Genomic DNA, 25,410 nt, shown 5'->3' with positions numbered 1-25,410 from the left:
GGGACACCTGCGATGTACCATGGGTAGACATGTAATGCTTTTCCATACTAACTAACTATTAAAAATTTGCACGTTTTATAAGAATTTACAAAGAAAGGTTGAGTAAGTGAAGAGTTGAAGCTTTCCAAAGGATTTAGAGTCCACTTATTACGGTACTTTGTGCAATCCCATCGTACACCCGCATCCAGTATTTATTAAAGATAATGATTTAGGACAAAGAGATTACCATATAGTTTCAATACAATTTTAAATTCACAGAGTAAATGGGACATCTGTTTTAGTGTAACATAAATAACAGATAAATATAATAAATACCAGGAGCTCAATGTTATAATGAACTGTAAAAATAATACTAAAGAGGTGTCCACGGGGTTATTACAGTTATAAAAGATTGTTACACATGCTAATTAAGTTGACAAATAGAATCCTAATTCAGAAGTCAAACAACAAAAACTGTTGTTTGACTTCTGAATTAGTATTTATTCGGCGTGTTATTGTGTCTTAAATAGAATCCTTTTGAACATCTTCACAGGATGTAAAAGTTCATTAAATTTATACACTATGAGAACTTCTACTTGACAATAGTCTAGGCCAAAGAAAGAGAGTCGTAGCGTAATTTTTTTAAAACTTCTCATTAAAGGAATCGGAAACCATAGAACCATAGCAATTGTTCCAACTGAAAGACTTTCAGATTTTTCTGCTCATTTAGCGGCTTTTATTATAAACAATTCTTTGGATACAAAACATTGGAGCGACAGAAGTATTTCTCTTATCATGCTATGAAATATTATAAAAGAAAATATTTTATTCTGATACTTTTCTTTATCTATTTTCTAGCCGCCTGTCACAAAATATTACTTGCCTATTGTTTCCTGAAATCCAGACAGACTTATTTAACATTCTTTGAAACCTGATTGTCACATAACACAGTTACAAAATTTTATTACAGGGATATAGAAGCAAATAATTTAATGTTTATTTTGTTCACGTTTTGCAAACGCTCTTTGCGTCCCTTTTTTTCCGATTAAGCAGGCATATATTACGCACTGGGAGGATTTACTTTGACATATTAGAAAGATGACTAATGGTGATTATCTCAGCTTATGGCATTCATGATTACCTGATGCCAAGGATGCACAGAATAATCAATCAAAATCCTATGCATCTTTATCCACCTTACTGGCATGCACAGGGCAAGGAGAAAAACGCTCTCAAATTTCTGGACCTAATTAATTCGATGCTACCTTTCTTTGTGGTATTTGTCAAAAATGCTTTGAACGTCTGCTCTCCACTTACGTCCAAGATCTTTGCGACTATATCTCCAATGCTGTGGCTCCGACAAATCATGATATACTGGCAGATGTGTGGGTCGAAATGCTTTATATCATATATTGTATCATCAACTGTGGAAACATGCAAGATTTGTGATATATGATAATAACATTTGGTAAATTCATTTCTATTTGAGTGCAATGAAATGTGAATCAGTTCTGTAGTTTATTTGTTGCGAAGATTTTAAATCGGTTCATGGAATTATCAATAATTATTAAAATTAAAATGGATATAATAATTAATATAGTTTTAGATATAAAGGAATTAAGCAGAATCATTTACAATCCATTAAGCTCTACTTCTTTCAATCATAAATTTAAGTTTGATTCGATCCTTGTTAGGCTTCACAATAATATCGTTTTGCTCATTATAACAGAATTAAGGACCGAAATTTTAAAAAAAAGAATAAAAGTTCGGTGTAATAAATGTATTAAGAGCCTCTTCAGAAATTTAAACAATGCTCATTTCATAAGAAATTAACGCATTCTTCCATACTTAAGACTTGCGGTGTTTCATACTTCGGAAATCCTAGATAGTTTGCTAAATGTCTTGAGCAGTTGGTGGATGCAAGACCATTTACCAGCTGTTGAAGATATAAGCTGTCTCTTGCCAAGAAATTCGAGCATCTAGAAAGCATTTGATTTGACATGCATGCAAAAAAAGTCGAATTTAGTATTCATGCAGATATATCATGCTTTACTCACCTTTTGGTTCACTAATGCAGATCTAGGAATCGAATAATTCGCATATGGATCCGTTTTCCCACACGTGCATGTCGGGTCACAGTCGAAAGCAGCATTATTGCTTGGCCTTAAGGAATTGTACTTTGTTTTCTTAGGAGATGAATTTGGAGAGGGGTTGGCACTAGCACTTTTTCTACCGTTCATAAGCCTTATGTCTACTTCACTCCTAACAGACATAGAAAGTTTGTTCCAACAAGCGCATTCTTGCGATCCGAACAGTTTTTCTTGTGAAGTTGACATTGATGATGCAACCCAGTCTTTAATAGGTTCATGGCAAGGGCACAGAATGCAATTCTCAACAGACGCCTGACTGAGAATTGGGTGTTCGGAAGTGGCACTTGTGCGTCGTGGTTCAGACGTTTTGGCATTCGAAGTGGTATGAAGAGCATGCTGCATAGTTTTGGGCCTGGAAAAGAATTTACATATATCAGATTTCATGATAAACGTGGAGTTTTAGGACCGAATAGTGCAAGCAATGTGGTGGCTTCATGATTATTATTTATAAAGATAGCATAACATTGTAGAATTACAGTGATCACCAAGATATTTCTGCATAATAACTTCTAAAAACCGAATTTCTAAATTACTAGCCTTTTTAGGCGACCATGATTGATATATAAATGAATTCAAAAACTATACCATAATCACTTCAGTTTGAAAGCTAAATTTCATGGTCCCATGATTCTCTGTGTTTAAAACTTAGTTCTCATTTTTTTTCTCATTTGGCTATTTTTTAGAATTCTGTTTGTACTGCATTTTCTTTTGAGAGTTAGGAAACATTTATTAAAATAATTTTAGTGATTGATTAAACATGCATTTATATTTTCCCTTACACATTCTTCTAAGTATTACTTATTTCCATAAAATATAATCAAGCTACTATTTTTTTCTCTGTTTCAGTTGATTTTACATTATAAGGGCGTGAATTTATAGTACGTTGCAATGAAAAGAAAAGGAATGAGTATTTTAATATTTACTTTTATTATCGTTAAAAGATTTTTCAAAAGTTGAATCTACTAGGTAAATGCCAGAAAAGGGAAAAAGACGAAATTTAAAAAAGTATAAATATATTTTCAATAAACAGTTGTATTTTACTCATCTTAAACTTTTCACTCATAATGCAAATAATTGAAACATATGTTCGTTGTATTCTAGTCCTTGACGATCTTACCTGTCATATAATGTCTCTAAATAATTCCGCGGCACAGAGTATTCTGATCCACTGCTACTGGCAGCGCTTGCACTGCTGCTGTGACTAGCATGAGAACAGAGCGAAGCCCTGTCAGAAGGTGGATTCATCAACTGATAGGCGGAATCTTTTCTAGATTGCTGAGTATCGGAAGAAGAACCCACCAACGAATCCATTGTCCACTGGGGGCTAAAACCATTGGCAGAGTCTTTTACTGGATTTTCTGGTGAAGGGGGTTGCTTATTTCGACAATTTTGTAAACTGTTACGACTGTAGAAATGTCTGCCGCATTTAGAACACTGATTAAAAGGCCTGTAAAATGAATTATAGTATTATATATATCTAAGGAAGACAATCTAAGAACTAATGCAAAGGAGAAAGTCTAAGCCCCGAAAGAAAAATTATTCGCGAATTTAAGGAAACCTTAACTTACCATGTTCCCTGACTATCACAAAGACACGAAAGAGACTGTCCATGCCCACTAGTCTTTGATATCGTGGCTGATTGTGACGATCCCTGGAAATCACTTAGAGTGACAGACATAGTATCTGCACTTTCTACATCACTTGCAGTTGTAGAGCTCTGACCCCATCTGAAAGGTAAAAAAAAATATGATGAGCACTAAAATACCTAAACATGAATAGATAAAACTATAACTAAAATTTACATCGAAACTGATATGAAAGCTGCATTTCTCAAAACAGATTAACTTTTATGTAGATTAAAGTTAGGATTGAAACTTTCGTTACCATATAAGCGCGGTAAACTGATTTCAAATCATCCACATATTGAAATATTGTTACAAATTTAATTACTCGAGAATAAACCCTTCGAATAAAAGACGCTTACATTTTAAGTTAGATTAAAAAACAAAAGGTAGGTGAATATTGGAAGGAAACATGAGTGTGATGACAATTAGTTTGTTCTTCATTTGAATAAAACACAAGCTCCTTAGTTCGATTAATATACTATAATATAGAAAAATTATAAAAAATTAATGATACATTATAATCTATGTGTTTTTAAACTTACCAAAACCTGGTACAGTGGATGAAAAGCTGAACTAAAATGATTGGTTGGTTAATTCGTTTTCTGTTTTCGCACAGAACCAAAGAGCTTTAGCTGCGACAGACACATGTTGTGTATTTTCAAAGGTTAAGATGATAAAAGACAAAGACACGCTTTCCAAGTTAGTATACACTCGCAAGTACATATTAAACATAAATTTACATATAAGTATAAAATTATCGAAAATTACAGTAAAATCAAACAACATCGAGGTCACAAAAAACTATTAAATACAGATGAAACCTGTATAGTGTAGGAATAAGATTTCCAAAGATTCATCTTCAAACTATGTTGTAATGCATTTTGAAAATATCTATATAATTAGTATCTGGTTACACTTCCCAAACGCGCACAAATAAAGTTAAATGCGTTCAGAGAAATTGACAAAGTTTTATAGCTTTTAAAAAGTTCAAAATGTTACCATGGGACTTTCCTCCAAATAAAAATCTCGCAGTTATAAAAATATAAATCTCGAAAGCCAAAAACAGGACAATAAATTAAAATATGTTTAATATTTAGAATAGTATTGCGCTGAGCAAGTCTCATTTAACCAGTTATGAGTGACCTACTTTTATCCGTGTCCCAAGAACTTACTCCTTATGATTTAAGGCACACTTGCAATATTCCACTTTTCGTTTTATTTAGTTCTTAATTTTATTGCTCATTTGTACATCACAGTGCCTGTGCCATTTCATTAGATTTTTCACTCCCATCATTCTATTGATATCTGAATAGTGGGCCGATCAGATGGATGTTTCACAGGCATATTTTGCAGCGAACCCCACCAATTCGCTCTCAATTCTCCCCAATTCCACCTCTTTTATCTAAGCATAATTTAATATACAGCAATAAAGCATCTGATGACATTTTGACTCTAAAACTGACAATATATTTTAACACTTCTACGGTTCACGAATCTCTATTATCTAAATGCGATTCTAGTGCTTTTACCACGCTCAGTGAGTCTGCATAAAACAATAAATTTTTCCTGTATTGTTTACCTATGTATGAAAGGACTAAATGTATAACAACCATCTCCGTGGTAAAAATGATACAAATGGAGTCAGCATTTGATTGAACCGAATTTTATGATCCCACGGCTACCTCGATTCCTTTGGCTCTTCGTTCCAGTCTCACAAACCGATTCCGATCTTGCTACTCGTTCGATTTTTCCCACCTTTAGCTCCATCTTCGCTAACTGTTCTTGATTCACTCATCGTTTCAGATCGAGTATTTTCATCGAGGTTATTGTTAGTAAGCCGTGAGTCATGAAATTAACAGATTCATTTCAGTGAGCAAACAGCTCTGATCTGATCTGATCCCATAAAAGAGCGGGTTCGCTTATCTAATATAATAACGATAGAATCTACAACATCCCCTGTACAACAAATTTGGCAGTCGTTGTATTTCAAGTTTCCATGTAAGAGTTTTCGAAGTTCTTTAGAAAAATTTTCCAGATATATAAACCCAGAAAGTTAATTAAAGTTTTACATTAAATGTTTTCCTTTGTAATCATAATTAAGTAATATTTATACAAACTAGTGCATTGGAGAATGCAGTTCATCAGACTTTGCTGAAGGTATTCTGCAGCAGATGCTCTTCCCACAGGTTTCTGTCAACCTATCATCATTAATGTTTATGTCTACACTAAACTGCCACTATCACGATTCGTCCATGCAATAATCGAGAAGAATTTCCTGATCGGATAAACCAAGATTTTGTTTTATATCATGCCAATGTATGTATCAGGGTACGGGCGCCTAGCTGGTGTAATGGTTAGCGACGCTGACTGCCGTAACGATGGGCTAGGGTTCGAATCTCTGAGAAGTCAGAGATACTTTTAAGAGTATAGTGTCTGAGAGGCTAGTAGATATTCAGTAAAAGGCCAGACGAAAGTCCTAAAGAGAAGTTGATGCTAGGGGAAGAGGAAGTGGGAGATCCTCAGGATTCCCAAAGGGTTGTTCTCTTTGAAAACTGGGATAGAAGCTGAACTAGCAATACCTCAAGCACTTGTGGTCTAACAGAGGTGTTATTTCGGTGTTGTACGTAAGGCGAACATTTGACAGACACGTATACATCTGTTTTCACTGTTCTTCCATGGTTTCTGTCTACCTCACAGAAAATGGATTCTTCTAACAAGACAACGCTTCTTGTCACAAGAATGAAATTGTGCGACAGTGGTTTGAGGTATATGCTGATGAATTCCACTTGATGTCTTGACCTACAGCACTAGCTCAGAGCTCACCAGCCACTTCATCATCTACGAGAATTACGTGACCTCTGCTTGCAAACCTGATTCAATCTTTCTCTTGACATTTATCAAAGACTTTTGGAATTCATGCCTTGACAAGCTAGTCGCAGCTGGTTTGCATACCATAGTTGGAGCAACAAGGTATTAATAGGATTACAATAGCTGACCAGTGTGCATGTAAATACAGTGAAAACATGACCAAGATAAACATTGACGGCTGCAGCTAGTTTAGCATTTTTGGACACTTGTGATCTCGAAAAACATCACCAGTGGTGATGTTTTCCGAGATTTATTATTTAATTCAGCTCTCAAATATATAGGCCAGTTTCAGAGCTGCTTCTGTAACAGCTATGAAATGTTTTACTTATCACGTTATAAAGTTCTACTATTTAGGTAGCAGAACAAGTTTTAAATTCTTCCCTCAAAAGCAGTTTCTAGATATCAATTTACAGTTATTTTAGTAACATTTACATTACCATGGTTTATGCATACATGTTATTTGCACCACATCATGCATTTATTATACTTTATCATCAATTATTATCACAAAAGGCTTTGCAGAACCTAAAATTTAAGAGGGCTCAGCTAATTTTTCATTCATCTTTGAGAGAAAAACTATCAAAACTTATAAAAATAAAAATTGTAAAAATAATATTTTATAATATATATTGAATTAAATTTCACGCATATATTATACAGGCACGTTAGATATATTACGGAGGGTACTCAGGTTTCGTTATGAATTAAAAGAATACTTAATTTTCCTTGAAATAATTAATGTTCAGATTTTAAAGATAAATGCACAACGATTTATTAGTGGGTAGGTTTTAATTTTAAAGTTCGTCTTTTTATATAAAGTAATCATTTTTTATCTTAAACAAGTTAAAATATCTGGATAATTTCTTAATAGGAAATGAATTTTAATGAAAAATCTTCGTTTTTAAAAACGATTATCCCCTAAATTAATTTTAAATATCGATGTATTTTCTTTCAAGCAATATACGATGAATACAATTACAAATAATTCATAAAACATTAAGCTTTAAACAAGGCTACAAAAATATAAATATATTAACTCTTATAAAATAAGCAGGGAGTTTGATTCCATTTCTTAATCGTCTATTGCATAATTTTTTTTAATAATAGACACAAGGTAGTTTGTAAAAGTAATCTATGTAGATAAAGAAACATTATATAGAGTAAGGTTAAAAGAGAAAGTGATACTGTGATCCACGCGTTTTGAAAACGGAAATTAAAACTAAAATTTAGGGGTAGATGTTGCAATAAGAAAACACAAACTCGTTAACTAAGAAAATTAGACCGATTTTATATGGGCATCATGTAAGTTCATCTCTTTTTCTAGAAGCACCTTTTTTCAAGTAAAACACACTGGAAAAACACATTACTTCAATGAAACTTTCATGTATGGCACGGCATTTAATTACAAATTACGAAACCCAAAACCAAATTTAAGGGAACAACAACTTTGTACACTTCTTCTCCGAAGTCTTAACACGTTTATATTATATCAACAAACTGTTTTGAAGTAATTATATGGAACTGTAATTATGCGAGCACTACACATTCCCTCATATATGATGACTTGTTAGGCATGAAGACATACTATATATTCGAACTTTATGCTTTTGATACAACTTGAAATGCTGTATTAAATTTACAAAAGCGAAATACTGGATGAATTGAAAAAGAGGGCAATGAGTGTACAGGTGCGATGCAGAAAAATTTTAGCGCCCTTTTCCTTTCACATATATGACTTGTTACATGAAAAATTTCTTATACGCTGAATGGATATACGGCTGGGCAACATCTTCAATACAATTTCACTGCCTCTTCGTACACTGGGCCACTAAACTAAATAACGCCTTAAAAGGGTGATATCCAAAGGCAAACTGCTGACTTGCGTCATGCAACCACCGAACAAATGGAGCACACAACACGGCAGACTTCCCCTGAAATGCTCGAATGAATGCCACAAATGACTTGAAGTATAAAAGTGTTTGTCCAACACGAAGAAACACAGATGGATGGATCCTTTGGAAAATGCAAGATAAATTGCAATAAATTATACAAACGTTTTGGTTTCTACAACTGCAGAAGCAGCTCTATTGGTATATTCTTGACTATGCCCAGTTGAATAAAAAATTTACAGTAGTTCTGGCAGCGAATGCAAGAAGCCTCTGTCTGAACGGAAACAAAGCAAGACAGGTAAAAATTTTTAGAATATTTAGGACATTCTGCATTTCATATTGAGAGATACACGGTTTTCAGATTATATACGTGTTCTTTAATACGTTATTCTTACAGATTTTCTTACTTACCTTGACAGACATGAGGGCCACCTATAATGAATCCTACATGATGAAGCTTTCATGGAAGCACTACTAGAATTATACACCAGCATATCATCACCGCATGAGTCCGCTGATCTAAGAATTTCTGAACAGGCGTCACAGGTACTGCCCTCAGACCCTGAACTCAGGAGCTGACGACTCGAATCTCCTCCTGTACTCTTGCTAGCATCGTGGTGGGTTCTTTTGTGAAGAGGATATCGTGTTGACGATTCAAGAACTGTAATGACCGAAGAGATATGATATTTAGCAGTTTAAAAATAAAATACCAAACGTTTAAAACATTAATAATCACCACACTCAATGAGCAGATTACAGGTAAATTGTTAGCATATTTCGGTGAACAAAGCATTTCTTTTAAACAGGCTGTATAATCTCTGAATGCCTCAAACGTCCCACAAAATACTTTCGTATAATTGCGTTAGCAATTGAAAAACTAAGGCAACGGTACGCGCATAAGAAGTTGAGTTTGTAAATAAGAACTTGTTGACTGATTTTAATGGATATTATAGTTGATAAAATTGACCTCAGCATGATTCTTTAAGACGTAAATAATTTTTAAATGATATTTCAAAGCATAACAGAATTCAAAATTAAACTGAAATTATACCATTATCTCATTAAGATCAACAACTTAATTCACTTTTGAATTCTGTCGGCATAACTCATATAAACAGCAAACATAAAGCGGCATTTACTGCCATTTTATCAAAAAATATTGAATATATAATTATACTCTATTCTTAGTTAACATAAAAGTAATCTATGCTCTTGCCAAAGTAGCTACAATGTGCATAGTTGTAGAAATACAAGCAACGTAACTAAAATCAACTTAACCACTTAGCCTACACGATATATGCCAATTGCGCGAGCTATAGGAAACAAGAAAGTCGGTCGCGCGCCGTGCCATTCAACTGTCCAGCCTTGTACCCGAACTGGCGCAAAATGTATATTTTTCATGATATATATATTTGAGTGTAACGAAAGGAACTGTGAAATAATAAACAATGTTTTGGTACAAATAGCAATTTTAAGACGTTTAGGGTGTAATCATAATCAATTGATCAGTTGACAGAAATAATTGCATGATGGGTATAAGAGTTTTTTTAATTCTTTATACTAAATTATAATTGAAACGTGTGACCGTAACGAGCTTTACGGGGGAACTAAAATAACAGATCATCCAGTTTCGTCAGAAACAACTGAAAAAAACGAAATACTGACGTTACAATCAAAGGAAAAATATTCGATGTAGAATAACTCCAAACGCTTGTTCTAATAATAACAAGCGGAATTTTATGCACAAATTCCTTACCACGAGTCAGACTCGTGGCTTTTGTTTATGACACAAATTCTTTACCACGAGTCAGACTCGTGGTTATAGGCCAAAGGGTTAATGGGAATTTTGTGAATTATACACCTACCAAAAATAAAAATTACACCACCAGAAACCAGTTAAGACATCTCCTTTTGAAAGTAAGCATCTTTTTAAGCTATTATTTTCCCGCATGAGACATAGAAAAGTAATATAAGAACAAAAATTTAAGACGAGCATCTTGTATATACTCTTTGCAGTTGCTATCCCATTTATCAAGCTACATAAAAGTTCTAACCATTCAGAAAACGGCACATTTGTATCTAGTTTGATATAAATATTTTTAAATACATTTACAAAGCACTTTATTAAAATTTTGCAATTATATCTTTTGTATTAAAAGGCAAATGAATTTTTTTCACATATATAATACGTATTAATATATAAAGTAATACATATTAAGAAATTCGTTGATAAATACTTGGTTGTTAATAAATAATAAATTTTGTGCATGAGGATATGCATATTTTTATCAGATAATATATATTTTATCAGATATTTTTATCAGATAATGTGACCCCCTCTTTACTGTACCGATTGGACCAAGTTTTTTAGAAGCTTCAAAAACATATACTTTGAATCAGGAGTGCGCTTCAAAATCCAATACGTACAGTCAGGAATTGACTGCACATAAAAAATCATGCTTCAACATTTCATCGCGGAGAGTGATGAGATTTCTGTGTCTAAAAGGCATTAATCGCCAGCTTTCAGACTTATAGGGTATTATGTCACAAAAACAAGCATAGTTTTGTACGCTGGGTTTGATAACGATACCTTCAAGATAAGTAGCAACCTTCAAGATACGTAGATACAGACCTTCAAGATAAGTAGCAACCTCCGTAGTCAAAATGTCCATTTTGTTTATCGTTTAATGATTCAAAATGATTTTTTTTGTTTATTGTTTATCTCAAGAATAAAACGACTATCGAGGATTATCTTTCACACGGAAAGGATTTCTCGAGCTCGAATTCAGGTTAGAACAACGTATCTAGTCTTGCCACTGATGCACTTCAGGAAGATCGGCGTATTCGAGCTGGTTGATACTGCTATTGAATAGGACAATCTTAATGGGAATTGTGCACGATATCATACATAATGTACACAGTCCAGTAAAACATGTTCACGTCGGATACTGAGGAGATTCCTGCAAGATTGGAAAGTCTTTAAAACTGGATTGCCTTTCATGAATTCCGTGAAGTAGAAGCTAAAAATGCACTTTCTGCATAGTACGTTTAGACAGTACTTTTACTACTTTTATAAATACTGAAACATGAACGCATTACATGATACGGAAGACGAAGCAAACATTCATGATATGCAACTGCAATTTATTTACACCTTTAAAAAATTCATTTAGACTATATGGACGCACATTTTATCGGTTACTTCACCAATGAAGAAATGACAGATTCTGCCATCTATTGTGCAACAATTCCTATTAACTACTAATACTACAAATTAGCGTTTTACTATGAATAGGCACATACAAGAGAAATAATGCCAGACTATACTTGGTTATCTGCTTGTTGAACGTTTACGACGCTTAGAATAAGAACTAGTGAACCAACCTCCCTAAAGACATGATCTAGCACCTTATCTCGTTTCCTCGGATTATTAAAGAGATTCCAGGTAAAACATAGCCAACAAGAAAACTCAGCAAACCTCATGGTGTGCCTTCATGCATTTGCTTCTAATCTCTTTTACTTAAACAGAGTTGCTTAGGTATATCATTGGCTATCATGTTTAGACACCTATGGTGATTATTACAAAAACAATTTATACCAAGGCCTTACTATTTTATATAGATTAGTTGAATATATTTACACAATAATAAAGATTTTATTTCATTACTTTCTAAGTTATATATATGTATATATTTTATTAACTTTAAACATTTCATAGTCTCTAGTAACAATTTATCATCAAAGTTATTGAATCAAAATTTATAAGTAGTTTAAATCCATTACATACTTTTCTAAATATTCTTCCGCAGATAAAAATGCACATTTTAAATATCTTTCTAACAATAAAACTACAAATAAAGCAAAAGTAGATTGTGCTTTTATATAACTAACATTAGAGATAGGAATTCATCATGAAAGTAAATGACTTTTAACAATTATAAAAAAGAACACGTAATACATTTAAAACAGGAAAACAACTGATTTCTTTCCCGCCATTTATTTTCCAACTATAACGAGCCCAAATGAAAAATTTCCAGCCACGAAAAAACACGCTGGGGAAATTACAAAGGCTTTTATAAGTTCTTAGTCCACAGAAGATATTACGTTTCAAATGATGTAAAAAACAATAATATACAGGAACACAAAAGGCGATATCGCTCATGGGACTTCGTGGAAGTTGAATTTCATAGGCCGGGTTATCAAATTCGGTTTCAAAATCTACTGCCGCAGAGAACAATTCAATTTGAACTCGCAGAGGAGCCAGTGCGTTATAGGGAACGTATATTCAATTACCAGAGTTTTTCCTAGATAGCGTTTTTCTTTTCCCGAGGAGTTTGCCTTTGGACGCCAGGTCCATGGCTTGGGATAGTTCTTCGGATTGATTGGTAAGTAGCACGTGCAGACCTTCACCTGAAAGGAAACAAGAAGAAATGAATTATTTTCACAGAAAAAAAATCATTTAATGGAAATTTTAAACATTTCATGTACAATGTCATATGTCCATTGCCTCATATTTCTCTGCATATTTTATTAAAGTGTAGTATTTTTATGTTCAGTTGCTTAGGAAAATGTATCCTTTACTTCAAGAATGATAATGAACATCGAATAGTTTAAAATTTCAGCTTTGGAATTTTGAATATAATAATTTTTGAAGAAAATAATAAATGAATTCTTTTAATGAGAAGATATGAAGGTCTTTCATTACACTGAACCTACATCAGAAAAAAGATATTTAATGAGGGAAAACGGGAAAATGTTCTCCACCTTCATATACTTTATTTATTTAAGTTTCGAGAGTTTGAGAAATCCATTCGATAAGAAGATGAATTAATCCATTCAATACGAAGATGAAATCTCCTAGCTTAAAAAATACAAAAATGTACTATAAAATTAATTACAGCTATGTATGATCTATCTACCTTAGTGAAGAGAAGTATCTTTCTTATATATTGCTCTAAAAAGTGGATGATAATACATTACCACGTACCGAAAATTACGAAAAATCACTGTTTCTACAGAAAGATTCCTCCCCCCGTCTCTCGTCAATGAATTCTTTTGGATGATTTAGACTAACCGATATCATATGTGACTTCACAGGGCATAAGACAGGGAAATATTTCAGTAGAAACTGAAATTCGTTCTGCAGGAAATAAGCATCAGTTCATGAAAACACAGCCGAGATGATAACCACTTTGCATAATACAGTTCTCACAATTTTTTGTTTTTAAATTAGCAGCACATACCTGTTAGTATTGTACAGAATAGTATCTGCAAAAATTAAAAGCTCTCTCCGGAAACTCAAAATAATGCTATTTGCTGGTGGTAACCACCTAAATTACGCATTCTTAGATACACATTAGGCCAGATAACTGTTTTAATGGTATTGAAACGACTTCACTAACCGCTAAAATATTGTTTTTTAGCGCTTTCAGTTGGGAGCACACTCTCGGCTTAATCATTTGAGTCGTCACTGCAAGATTACTTTTCTGAATACAGCTCAAGCCTTGACATTTGCAAAGCAGGAATAGATATCGACCATCATGGTACCATTTATGGACAGACATTTTCATTAACAGAACCAAACAGCGTTCCCATCTAACAGTTGTTCACATCAGCATAATACACCGAACAAAGTCCGCCGTCATAGAATTCACTTCTTCACCAAAATGATGACACGGACGTGAATGGCAGTACTGCTACTAGTAAAGACAGGCAAACAATTGTGTCACAGAAACTTCGACTAGAGGATCTCGTTTCGCACTGCAACTTAATGGCCAAACAAACATACGCGCACAAACAGACCTGGGGTTCAAACTGCGACCATTAGCTCAACAGGGTAGTTTGCGCTACAATACCTTGTCTAGCAAAAATATCATACTCATCAAAGAAAAGAACTTCGGGAAGGGCTTTGTAGAGACCTCACTCTCCACAAAAGAAGTAGTTTCCTCGGTGTTGGAATTAAAAGTGCATTTTTTTGGGGGGGGGTTAATTGCTCGATTCGAGGTCACAGAGGATCTGGCCTTAACATTAGTGGAACGTTTTAATAAGCATCGATCTTTGCTGGTGCCATCTACCAACACATAAGTCGAAACAACTTTCCCCAGCAGCTGTTGTTCCCAACAACCGAATACAGATGACGCCACTGCACCATTTCATATCTTTCGCCATAGCATATATATTCATAGCATATAGAACTTACAACGCATTAGTTCTATTAAAAATACCTTTTGTGTTGCTCACAGAGTTAAAACTAGTTTGATTCTTTCATGGGGTTTAAAAGAGTGTGAAAGTTTCTATGTTTAGAGGTTTTTATCCACTTTATAACATTTGGGAGCAAATACAAAAAACGCTTTTTATATATTATAATGGAATACAATTTATTTATTAAAACGGAATCCAATTTTCCTAATACGCAGAAGACTGAAAATACTGAAAAGAACCTAAAAATACCGACACAGTTTCAGCTAGCATTAAAATACCTATCTCGTGTAATATTACATATTACAAGCGATAAGGGATGATTTAGTGGAATATATTAAAAGGAAAATTTACTTTTTAATAGCACACATGAAAGGAAACAAAAATTACACAGCTAGCTCGCTAAGTTCGAAATCGAATACTTGGAATTACATGATATTTATTCACAAAATACAGTTCTTCTGTAAAATAATTAAAATTTATATAGTAATTTAATTTAAACAATTCAATTCCAAATATATAAGAGTTTTAAAGGAATACAAATTTTTATAATCGTATAAAAATAAATAACATAAAATATATTTTCGGAAATAAAATAATTCACTTCAGAATGCAATTACGCTATTCGTAACAAAACATACTCCAGCAACTTAAAAAAATGTTTAAACATAAGACGAAATTCGCATGCATATTTCTTAAGAAATTCCATATGCGAAATCCTTAAAATAATTTCTCCAAGCAAACAGTTTTCCCTAAAGATACGCATAGTAAAATTTTGTTAAATATTGTCTTAAAATTGTTAACGTCGAAGGATTTGCGGAGCGTAGCAAGAAATGCTACATCACAAGAATTTATTTGCAAGCTTAGACAGCATTCATTATATTATTAAGCAGGGCTTGCTTTTGACTATCTTTTACAGAAATACTGATACCATAATTGAGGGTCCTCTTGTGTAATGTTGGAGTTTTCGGCGTGCTGGTAAGCAGGTTTTAAATTTTAGACTGAAGAGAAATGACGTCATAGACCTTGTTTACAACAGCGAAGGGCACTTGTAACTTATATTGCGGCAAGTAAATAAATTAGTTTACAGGAAATGGCAATGATTCATAGTTTGGGAATAACATGCTTGGAGTTATCTGAAATGTATTTTTTATTAGGGTAATTAGAATTAACCTTCTAAACAAAATTAGATCCACATTCCTATCGACGTTTAAGTGCTTAGTGAGCAAATAGACACCGCTTAAGGAAATAACCATTCATTAAGCCCAGTAAATGAACTGGAGTTTAATGCGTGTATAAATGTTTCTCTATAGACACTGCATATTTATAAAGCATTATCACTTACTAAGTGCCATAGTAATGGTAATGTGGTAGCCAATGTGTTGATCTAAGTTCAATTAAACGTCAGTATAACATTTTACTTTATTTAGTAAGGCATAAAATCAATCTACCAACCCATGCTGAATAGTTGTTTTCGAGGTTTAAGTAGTTTTCATTAATGTCTATATTAATTTAAGTTACATAAAAGAATTTATAACATTTAAAAAATTAGATGGGCCATTTTAAATTTAATAAATTTGGAAAAAAAGTCCAGTTCTTTTTCCATATGCTTCGTTTCTGCTCAATGTAGCAGAAATAGCACCTTTAGAAAAATATCCATCTAAATTTAAACTGTAAAAAAATCTGAAAGGTTTCAGATTTTAAATTACGTCCAAAGGAACTTTTTTTAACATTTTGTGTGTTACCTTTATTTATTAAATATCATGTTCTTCGCACTTAAACCATAAAATTCAGGAGCAATATCACAAAATAATTTTAATTTGAGCATATCTTTAGAATCTCCGATACACAGTCTCACGCACTGGAGATAAAAATGTTTTATCTGTGCAATGTTGCCATTGCTCGCTTTGAAATCCTTCATTCAAATTTTGATGGCTCTAGGTACCGTTGTTTTATCGCAATGCAAGAAACATAGATACATTTATGCAGATTCTTCATTATTTCATTTCTTTAAATATAATACAGGGCGATAACATTTAGTGGCAACAATTCGAAAAGTGTCGGTGTGTGTCGGTGTCGGTGTATTTAATTATGGCAAAGCACACTAGGGCTACCTGCCTAAGAGGAGGGATGCCTTTCGTGGAGGACTTTCTAAGGGAAACTGGCTTGTATACACGTTACACATGGGGAAAACCACGAAAACACCCATGCAGCCAGCCCGTTCGCGGGATTCGAGCCTCGGACCGAACTACCAGTGTTCAGCGACTTTACCGCTCGGCCGCTGGTGGGCCCCAATTCGAAAAGTGATACAGACTTAAAGTTTTCAACGCAAAATGCCAAAGCGAAAACAATAGTTCCTAAGGGATAAAGCCTTCTTTGGACTAAAAATATTTTTCTCCAGTGAAAATTTATGTATTTTTATTAAACAGAAGGGTGTCTTTCGAAGTCAAAATTTTTGGAGTAGTTTTGGGTTTGTAAAAATACATTTTTGAATATTAAAATTTTGGAGATCATACATAACGAGATAAGTATACTAGATTAACATATCTAAGATAAAAAAGATTGTTTGGCTTTGTTCCAGAAAGTTACCAGAAATTCCTCTTTCAGTTATCAAAACCTTAGTTCATGTTAAGCAAATTCCGAAATACCAATTTCAGGTTCCAGGTTAACACAAATATGATAAAACTAATTAATGCGATAATGCATTTAATAGATAAAAATTATAAAATCCACTTCATTCGGCACACAACAGGAGCTGGGAATGAGTAAAATCTGAACGTTCTGTTTTGGTATAATTCCACGAAAAAATTACTTTCTTGATGAAGTATAATTTCTTTGATGTTAACACTGTGTGGTAAATTTATAAATTTAAAATGATATTCAAATGATAAGAAGTAATATTTAATTAATAATTTAATAAAATGTGTTTAAAAGCAACTTACTCTTTTCCTTGATTTACTAATTTAGAGGTAAATTTTCTAAAAAATCTGCATATGTATTGTAAATTTTTACAGGCATTTCTCGAGAAACTAAATACCACGTAAAAGCAGAACTAGATGCGTTTAAAACACCTTCATCTTTTTCAATGGTTACGTTACAGGAATAAATTTTTAAAATTGTTTTAAGTCATAAGAGTTTAAGTAGCGCTTCTTAAAAATGTTTATAAATTTTAAGGATCGATACTTATTTGAAGACATCTTTTCCAATGAAAGGCATTTTATCAGATACTTAGCAAGTAATTTGAGACTTATTAAAATTAAGAAGATATTTATGTATGCAAGCTCTTTATATTTTATGTTAGGATAACTGATTATGGCAAAGCACATGAGGAATATTTGCCTTAGTGTAGGGCTTTCTAGAAGAAAGTGATTGGTATTCCAGTTACACATAGAAAAAAAAAAAAAAAAAAAAAAAAAAAAAAAAAGTGAAAATTCCTAAACAACAGCCATTTTGTCAGTGTCGAACTATATATATTCAGAAATCTTATCCGCTTGGCGACAATTAAAACTTTATATTTCACACCACATATTATTAGAATTTTATGTTCTGTTTATAATTCCCGTTCGTAGGGATGTGAACACGCTTTGAACTAATATTTATGAGTTTTATCCGCTTAGCGACAGGTCAATTTTTGTATTTCACACCACTTATTATCCGAATTTTACGTTTTGCTTATAAACTTCATAAAAATTTGTATAAACCGTAAGTAGACAAATTTGTTCAAAATAAAATAAGCTGCAATTGCAACATGTTTTTTAAATAAAAAGTAAAATATATTCACTTTTGATTTCTATAGGAAGTATACTGCTTCTCCCTCATTATTTGGATTAATTGACTCAACCACTAGAGCTTGCATACTGGAATCGAGTTCATTGTCTAAACAGATACTAATTTTTTTAAATGTACTCGAGGCTAGAAGAAGTCATTGTACACAAATATATTCTGCAAATGAGAAGTGATTGCTTGATGATATTTTTGGCTAGTTCTGCAAAAACGACAACAGAAGATTATTCTGTTTGAAAGCCAGTCATATGGAAGTATCACGTAATATATTAGCTAGCTAATCATACTCTAAATACTATATTGCACGCATATAAGTTGCACCCTAAAAAAGAAAATATCGTAATCATTTACTGGCAGATTTAAGGAAATATAATTACCGGTAGATAAAGAGGTAGATATTAGTATTTTATTTTATCAAAACACTGAAAATACATAATAGTGTTACTAATTTTAAACATACGTAATAATTTAACTGAAATTATATGTGAAATAGTAGTATTTTGTGGGTACAATGTAACATGAAAAATCTAAACAAGAGAATCTTTGTCGGAATATTAAGACTACAGGCGCACGTCTATTTAACATTGAGCAAATGGCTGTCTCGTTAAATTGGGAAGATATCGCCAAGCTGGCGACGATTTTGGCGACTAATTTCAGTCATCAAATTTGGCGGCCAAAAGTTGCCAAACTTGGCGACATTTTTATCCGGTTCATGTATAACTGTAATTGGCATTTATATTGAATACATGTAATTAATCTAGATATGTAGCTGCAACCGTATCCGGCCGTCCGATAATTTTGACAAGTGGAGGCTACTAGAAATCTCTCGGTGGTCGGGAGGAAACTATATAAGACCGGGGACAGCATCAGTTTATAAGTAGAAAGATTATTTACTTCAGCGTGAGTTCGGAGCATTGAGATATCTCCATATAAGCTTCGCTTTTTAGACGCGCTCTGCTTTGCATTGGGTTTAACGCTCTTAGCAATTTGAAGTGTAACTACTGATTGTACTCTGTGATACTGAGAGGAACTGTATGAGTACTTTTGCGGAAAGTTTCAGAACTGGTGAAGTATTTATTTCTTCTGGGATTAGGATTATTCAATTACGGTAAAGTACACGAGGGCTATCTGCCTAAAGGAACGGATGCCTTCGTGGTGGGCTTTCTAAGGGAACTGCCTCGTATACACGTCACACATGGAGAAAACCACGAAAACGCCCATGCAGCCAGCCCGTTCGCGGGATTCGAACCTCCGACCGAAATACCAGTGTTCAGCCGCTTCACCGTTCGGCCGCTGGTGTGTCCTTTATTTCTCCTGGAAAATAAATTTTAGTAAGCTATCATCAATTACTTGAGCATTCAAGCTATTATGAATCGTACTCACGCAACGATAGTATTATAATCGAAGAGTCTAGGTTACAATTAGGTGCTTTGGTAACTTTCTGTTAACTGTCGGCACTCATTCCATTAGATTGGTCAAGTTCATATTTCCTTCCGGCGTCTCTTTTTGCTTGTGACATTAGCGACCGAACAAACTACAAGTCTGAAACTTGAATCATAACTACACCTTATTCTTAGGTTTGATGATGCTTTTTTTCTCTGCACGATGTTTTATATTGGCAACAAACCAGTAAATCCGTAGAAGTGAATAGCTCAAATCTAAGAAATAAAATCAAATTAAATGCGTTGACAATACGTTTCGACAATGTTGTTGCAATGTCATTATCTCAGAATGAGAAATCGGCATCTGAATGTGATTACTTGCGTACGCGTCCATTAATTGACTGAACGCAAAGAACCGATGATAGCTTCATAAAATTATTTCACTAAAAGAAACACTTCACAGTTCTGGAACTTCCCACAAAAACACTCTTACAACTCTTCTCACCATCATACAGACCAATCAGTAGTTACAGCTCAAACTGCCAAGAATTTTAAACATAATCAAAAATACATCTAAAGAGCGAAGCTCACACCGAAATATCTCAATATCCTCGAAGTCGACTCTGTAGTGAAAAAGTGAGAAACTGATTTATACAGTCCCCCCCCGGGCGCTGAAAAATCTCTAGTACCTTCTACTTCTCAAAATTGCTGGAAGGCATATGAGGATTAGATATTGTTACAGTTACACTTAGGGGATAAATTACGATTATCGAATTCCAATACCAGTTAGTTACACAGGACTACAAAAAAATGTCGCCAAAAGGTCGCAAAGTGATTTTGGCGACGTTTGTCGAGTTCTCCCTAAATTTTGCGACAAAAATTAATCGCCAAAGCCATCAAAAGGTTGACGATGTCCCGCAAGTCTACAGAGATAGCCTTCGTTACTTCATGCCACATTATACAAAAAATGTTACAATTTCTCATATAATTTCACTAAAATTATTTACCTACGTACAAAATTCGTAATAATAATTATTTTTGTAAAGTCGCAAATATAAGAGGCGTCTTTATTTTTCACAATTAAGGACAAAATATGCGGTTTATATCATGCGGCCAATCAGTAATTTAAGGCTTCTTCAGTTTCTTTATAATAAATGTGAATATTAAAATTAATTAGTGTGCAGGCAAGACTCCACATTTATTCAGCGTCAAGTGTGTTAACTTCAACCGCCGAATGACTAAACGAAATTGACGGCTACAAGCGGTTTCTCTTTCTTCTGCTGCTGGGGTCCGAAGGTGTAATACGGCTCTCTGGCTGTCCTGACCACGGCTGATGCGTGTGCCATTTTTTTCTTCTTTCTTCTCGGTTTTTGACTGCCATCTCCGTTGCTGGATGTACAGCCATGGTATTCTAGTGAAAAAGACTGGAATATAAAATTCAACTAAATAGATCCATATACATAGCAACTTCCGAAAATTAATAATGTTCTACAATTTAAAGACTTCGAGAAGTTTTCTTGTGCACATGCTTGATCTTTCCGGATGATTTAACAATTCGCCTTCTTCAAAAATATATTAGTATAGCAAGCTAACTCAACTTCTGCCGTTAAATTTTGTTTTTTCTCACCGAGACTTTGCTTTACGTTGATGGAATGAGATCTACTTTGATTGGAATACAACGCACAACTCGTACGAGAGGTTCGGATTTAAATTGTAGGACTGATATTCTTCTGTCTGGCGGATAATTGCTTACTTTACGCTAGTACTCATTCAAAATTTAATGATGTCAAGATATAATAAATATTACTTGATTTGTATTATTTGAATTGTCATCTTTGGGGGTAAGTTATTTTAATTTCATATTCTCTTTTAGATCATACATTTCGATCTGCACGTTTGTAAGTATTTATGGGTTATTGTGCCACAACGCGATCTACCATAGATTTTACATTTATTAATCTTTGATTCACGCCACCCATCACACACTTTATTCTTACAATTAGCAAAACAAATTTCAGTTTAAGAAATAATTTATGAGTTTGACTGTTGACTCTAGGACACTTAGATGCCTATGGATCAAAGTTGTGTTTGTTTAGAGTAATTATTAAACTCCTCAGTTTATGAAATATTTATTTGTTTTCAGATGTCTAGATTTAAATTAATTAGAAGTTTGTACGAAAGCTTGCTCGAAATGCTGGAAAGAAATTGTAACCGTTAGTTTGGAGTCAAACCTAATCCGGTCCTTTTGAATGCATTTTGCAAACCCTTTGGGAAAGAAGAGTCCTTTATTCTGTCCATAAATCCAAATGTCTTGCAAAACATTCGTACAAATGGATTCGAGAACGGTCAAAGTGCTTATTTTCGTTGAAATCCGATTCCCGAAGTTTTTCGCGATTAAAAAACTTCCTTTACTTCGTACAAGGAAGTAAAAATTTAAACTACAAAAAAAAAAAAAAAAAACACTTGTTAAACTGTTATTCTATTTTGTCCAACAGCTCATCTTTCCAGTCCAGGACTCTTCTGCAGTCTGTTTGCATATATCGGCTATCATTTGATTAGAAATTTTTCTCAGGTCTTGATATTTCATTTCACCGTAAAAACAAACAGGCAGTTAACTTAAATCGGACCAATTACGTTTTGTTATACATATACCTCAACGATGGGTTCATCTGCTTATCTCTAATTTTCATGACATTCATATTACAAAATAACTACACATTTATGAAAATTAAGTCATGCGTAAAACCTTTACAATATAGTTCGCTTGCTAAGTGTACATAATGTAATGCATAAAATATTCCTACGACAGTAGATTAGTGTTATTTTACTTATAACAATAAATGGCCATGGTGCATTATTTATTGAAATAAACAAAAGGAATATACCTCTTCCACACAATGAACCTCCTTCGAAACAAAATTTTCCCTCTATGACTCCAAACCGTCTAAGTTCCTTTATTGGCCACGTACCCAGTAATCGCGGAGGAACACCAGAAACTAGACAGAAGGTGTGATCTTGCAGATGCAAACGAGCTGGCCCGCAAGGCAGTTTACTTTTTGCTGGAACATGAGCTATCTGCACTAGAAACTGTTGTTCTGAAAAAGAAAGTGCATAATTAAATTATATGACATTTTACGGACTTTAACGATATTGTAACATCTGAAACATGTTTTTATATTTATTTAGGATTAAGAATTTTAATGTATTGATTTCAAATTTAAGTTTGTAGTTAAAAGAGGGGTCATTTCAAATATAATGTATGCATCGTTCAATTAAAATAACAAAATTCAATAAATTAATACATACAATGTATAACTATTGAAAATATTAAATAGGGAAGATTTATATGAAACTCAAGAAGAAAAACCAAAGAAAAAACGAAATCGCTTCTTCGGTTAATGTATTTGATAGGAAATAATGATAATTAGTTGTACGTTCATTATAAATTATTAAATTAGATATCTGTGCTTTGTCCTCGAATTCTATTTCAATATTATTACTGTTACTGCAATGTTTTATTATTCGTTTTGCATTACGTACCTCATTTTTAAAACGCTTAAAAATCGAAATTTAAAAGTTTGTAAAATTTAATTTTTAATTTTTGTGACTGATGCGAACATCATATGCAATTCATCTGCACCAATGTTGAAAATTAAGAGAATGTTCATGTTTCGTTGATTATGTACAGAAATATTGAATAAATTCTAATAAAATTCAGTACGGATAAAGGTTGACATAATAAAAACATATATACCTTACAGAAGTCATGGTACAGATGCTCGATTTCTCAAAGCTTTTAGAGAGAGAATAGAAAAACGAATAAAGAAAAGGAGTAAAAGGGGTATAATTCTAATAGTCATATATTCTTATATGCAACTTGATATTTGGGAAAAAAGTAGTTTATAAGTCCTTGTGGCAGTTGTTCTTCCACTTCAGCATCAATGCTATTGTAACAGCTTTAATATCGTTATTAATCTTTCGTGCATTTGAAATAGATGAATAATAAATAATGTACAGATTACTGGCAATATTGAAATGCAGGCTCGAGAGCTGCATTCTTTTTCTCGCACGAAGCATGTAATTATTTTTTTTTAAAATAAGTTTATAGAATATGTTTTCTCTTCTTGCTTGTATGTCGCCATTTTTTTGAGTGTTAAATAAAAGTTATTGCTGTGTTCCATCATTGGAGTTGCTTCATTTCGCCAAAATTATCACAAACAGGAGATCGCGAGTTCGTATCTCGCCGGTGCCTCCAAAATAATTATGACCGTGATACTTCTTTGGCGAAATGAAGCAACTCCAATGATGGAACACAGCAATAACTTTTATTTAACACTAAAAAAAATGGCGACATACAAACAAGAAGAGAAAACATATTCTATAAACTTATTAAAAAAAATAATTACATGCTTCGTGTGAGAAAATGAATGCAGCTCTCGAGCCTGCATTTCAATATTGGCAGTAATCTGTACATTATTTATTATTCATCTATTTCAAATGCACGAGAGATTAATAACGATATTAAAGCTGTTACACTATTTTTAGACCCTGCATGTTTCAGGATGAGCGAGGAAGGCAAGCTCCATTTGCATTTTCAAGAGCGTCCAGGCGTGCAGGATTCATGTTTGAAGAAACAGTTGGCCATTCTGACTGGTGGACGAGGATTGCCATCAATAAAAATGAATTAAACATAAACTCCAACTATGTAAAGGCGAATGTCGTGCTCTATGAACTCTACCTGTATCTCGCAGCAGTCACAAAGTCTGTCAAATATGTGAAGGTCTGTGCGTATCTCGAACTTCATGCCTAACCAGACCATCAAACCGCGATGCAATGGAGCTCGCTTTCCTCACTCTACCTAAAATCTGCCTGACCATGGTCAGTTGCTGTTGAAGTGGAACAACTGCCACAGAGACTCAAACTACTTTTTTCAAATATGAAATCACATATAAGAATATATGATTGTTGGATGGATCTTACCACCTTTCTTGGATACTAGATAGCATGTTACGCGTATCTGGTATTCTTCAGATGATGATGATGAAAGTACTTCGAGAATCAGTGGCTAAGCTGTGAAAGTGTGAATCAGCACTCATCTGTGAAGGGAATAATTACCACTGATGCTTGTTCCAAAATCGATATTCTATGCACGATACTAGATGACGCTTTTCTGCTCATTAGCGGGATGTTAACAGTAGGTCTTCTGGTAAACATATCTCTCTTACGCAGCCTTTTAAAAACAACATGCTTTAGAACTCGGCTTTCTGTGGCCACATGGAGAAAGCTGAGAAGCCTATGCCCTCCTGTTACGCCTCACTGAAGTGGACCATAACGATCTGACTGGAATGAAAGACCATGGTCAGGCTTTCTTGCTACGGATCTGGTATCCTTAAACTGATCCCTGAGTTGAACATGACTTTGGGGGCTACATTTGTAGCCTCTAGGATCTGAACTTGCAACTGCCTGCTTCCAATCTCCTGAGGAATTCGCCCTCTTATTCTTATCCTAGACATGTCGCTAGTTACTCATTTTAACT

The 25,410-nt window shown here is 33.7% G+C and overlaps 1 protein-coding gene across 1 annotated transcript in view; it reads right to left on the bottom strand.

Annotated features, from left to right (window-relative positions):
• LOC118184450 (uncharacterized) overlaps positions 1-25,410 on the bottom strand; it is a 384,362-nt gene that overhangs the window by 31,244 nt on the left and 327,708 nt on the right. The window contains exons 4-9 of the mRNA XM_085825143.1: positions 22,760-22,969; positions 12,805-12,921; positions 8,923-9,172; positions 3,698-3,856; positions 3,247-3,576; positions 2,037-2,481 (exon numbers count right to left, since the gene is read on the bottom strand). Coding sequence (XP_085681269.1) covers positions 2,037-2,481; positions 3,247-3,576; positions 3,698-3,856; positions 8,923-9,172; positions 12,805-12,921; positions 22,760-22,969 — 1,511 coding nt within the window. The remainder of the gene's footprint in view (positions 1-2,036; positions 2,482-3,246; positions 3,577-3,697; positions 3,857-8,922; positions 9,173-12,804; positions 12,922-22,759; positions 22,970-25,410) is intronic.

This window comes from Stegodyphus dumicola, chromosome 1, assembly GCF_044657685.1.
Source record: "Stegodyphus dumicola isolate Sdum_Otavi_A_Nest chromosome 1, ASM4465768v1".
NCBI lineage: Eukaryota > Metazoa > Arthropoda > Arachnida > Araneae > Eresidae > Stegodyphus > Stegodyphus dumicola.
This window is presented reverse-complemented; position numbering and strand designations above follow the sequence as displayed.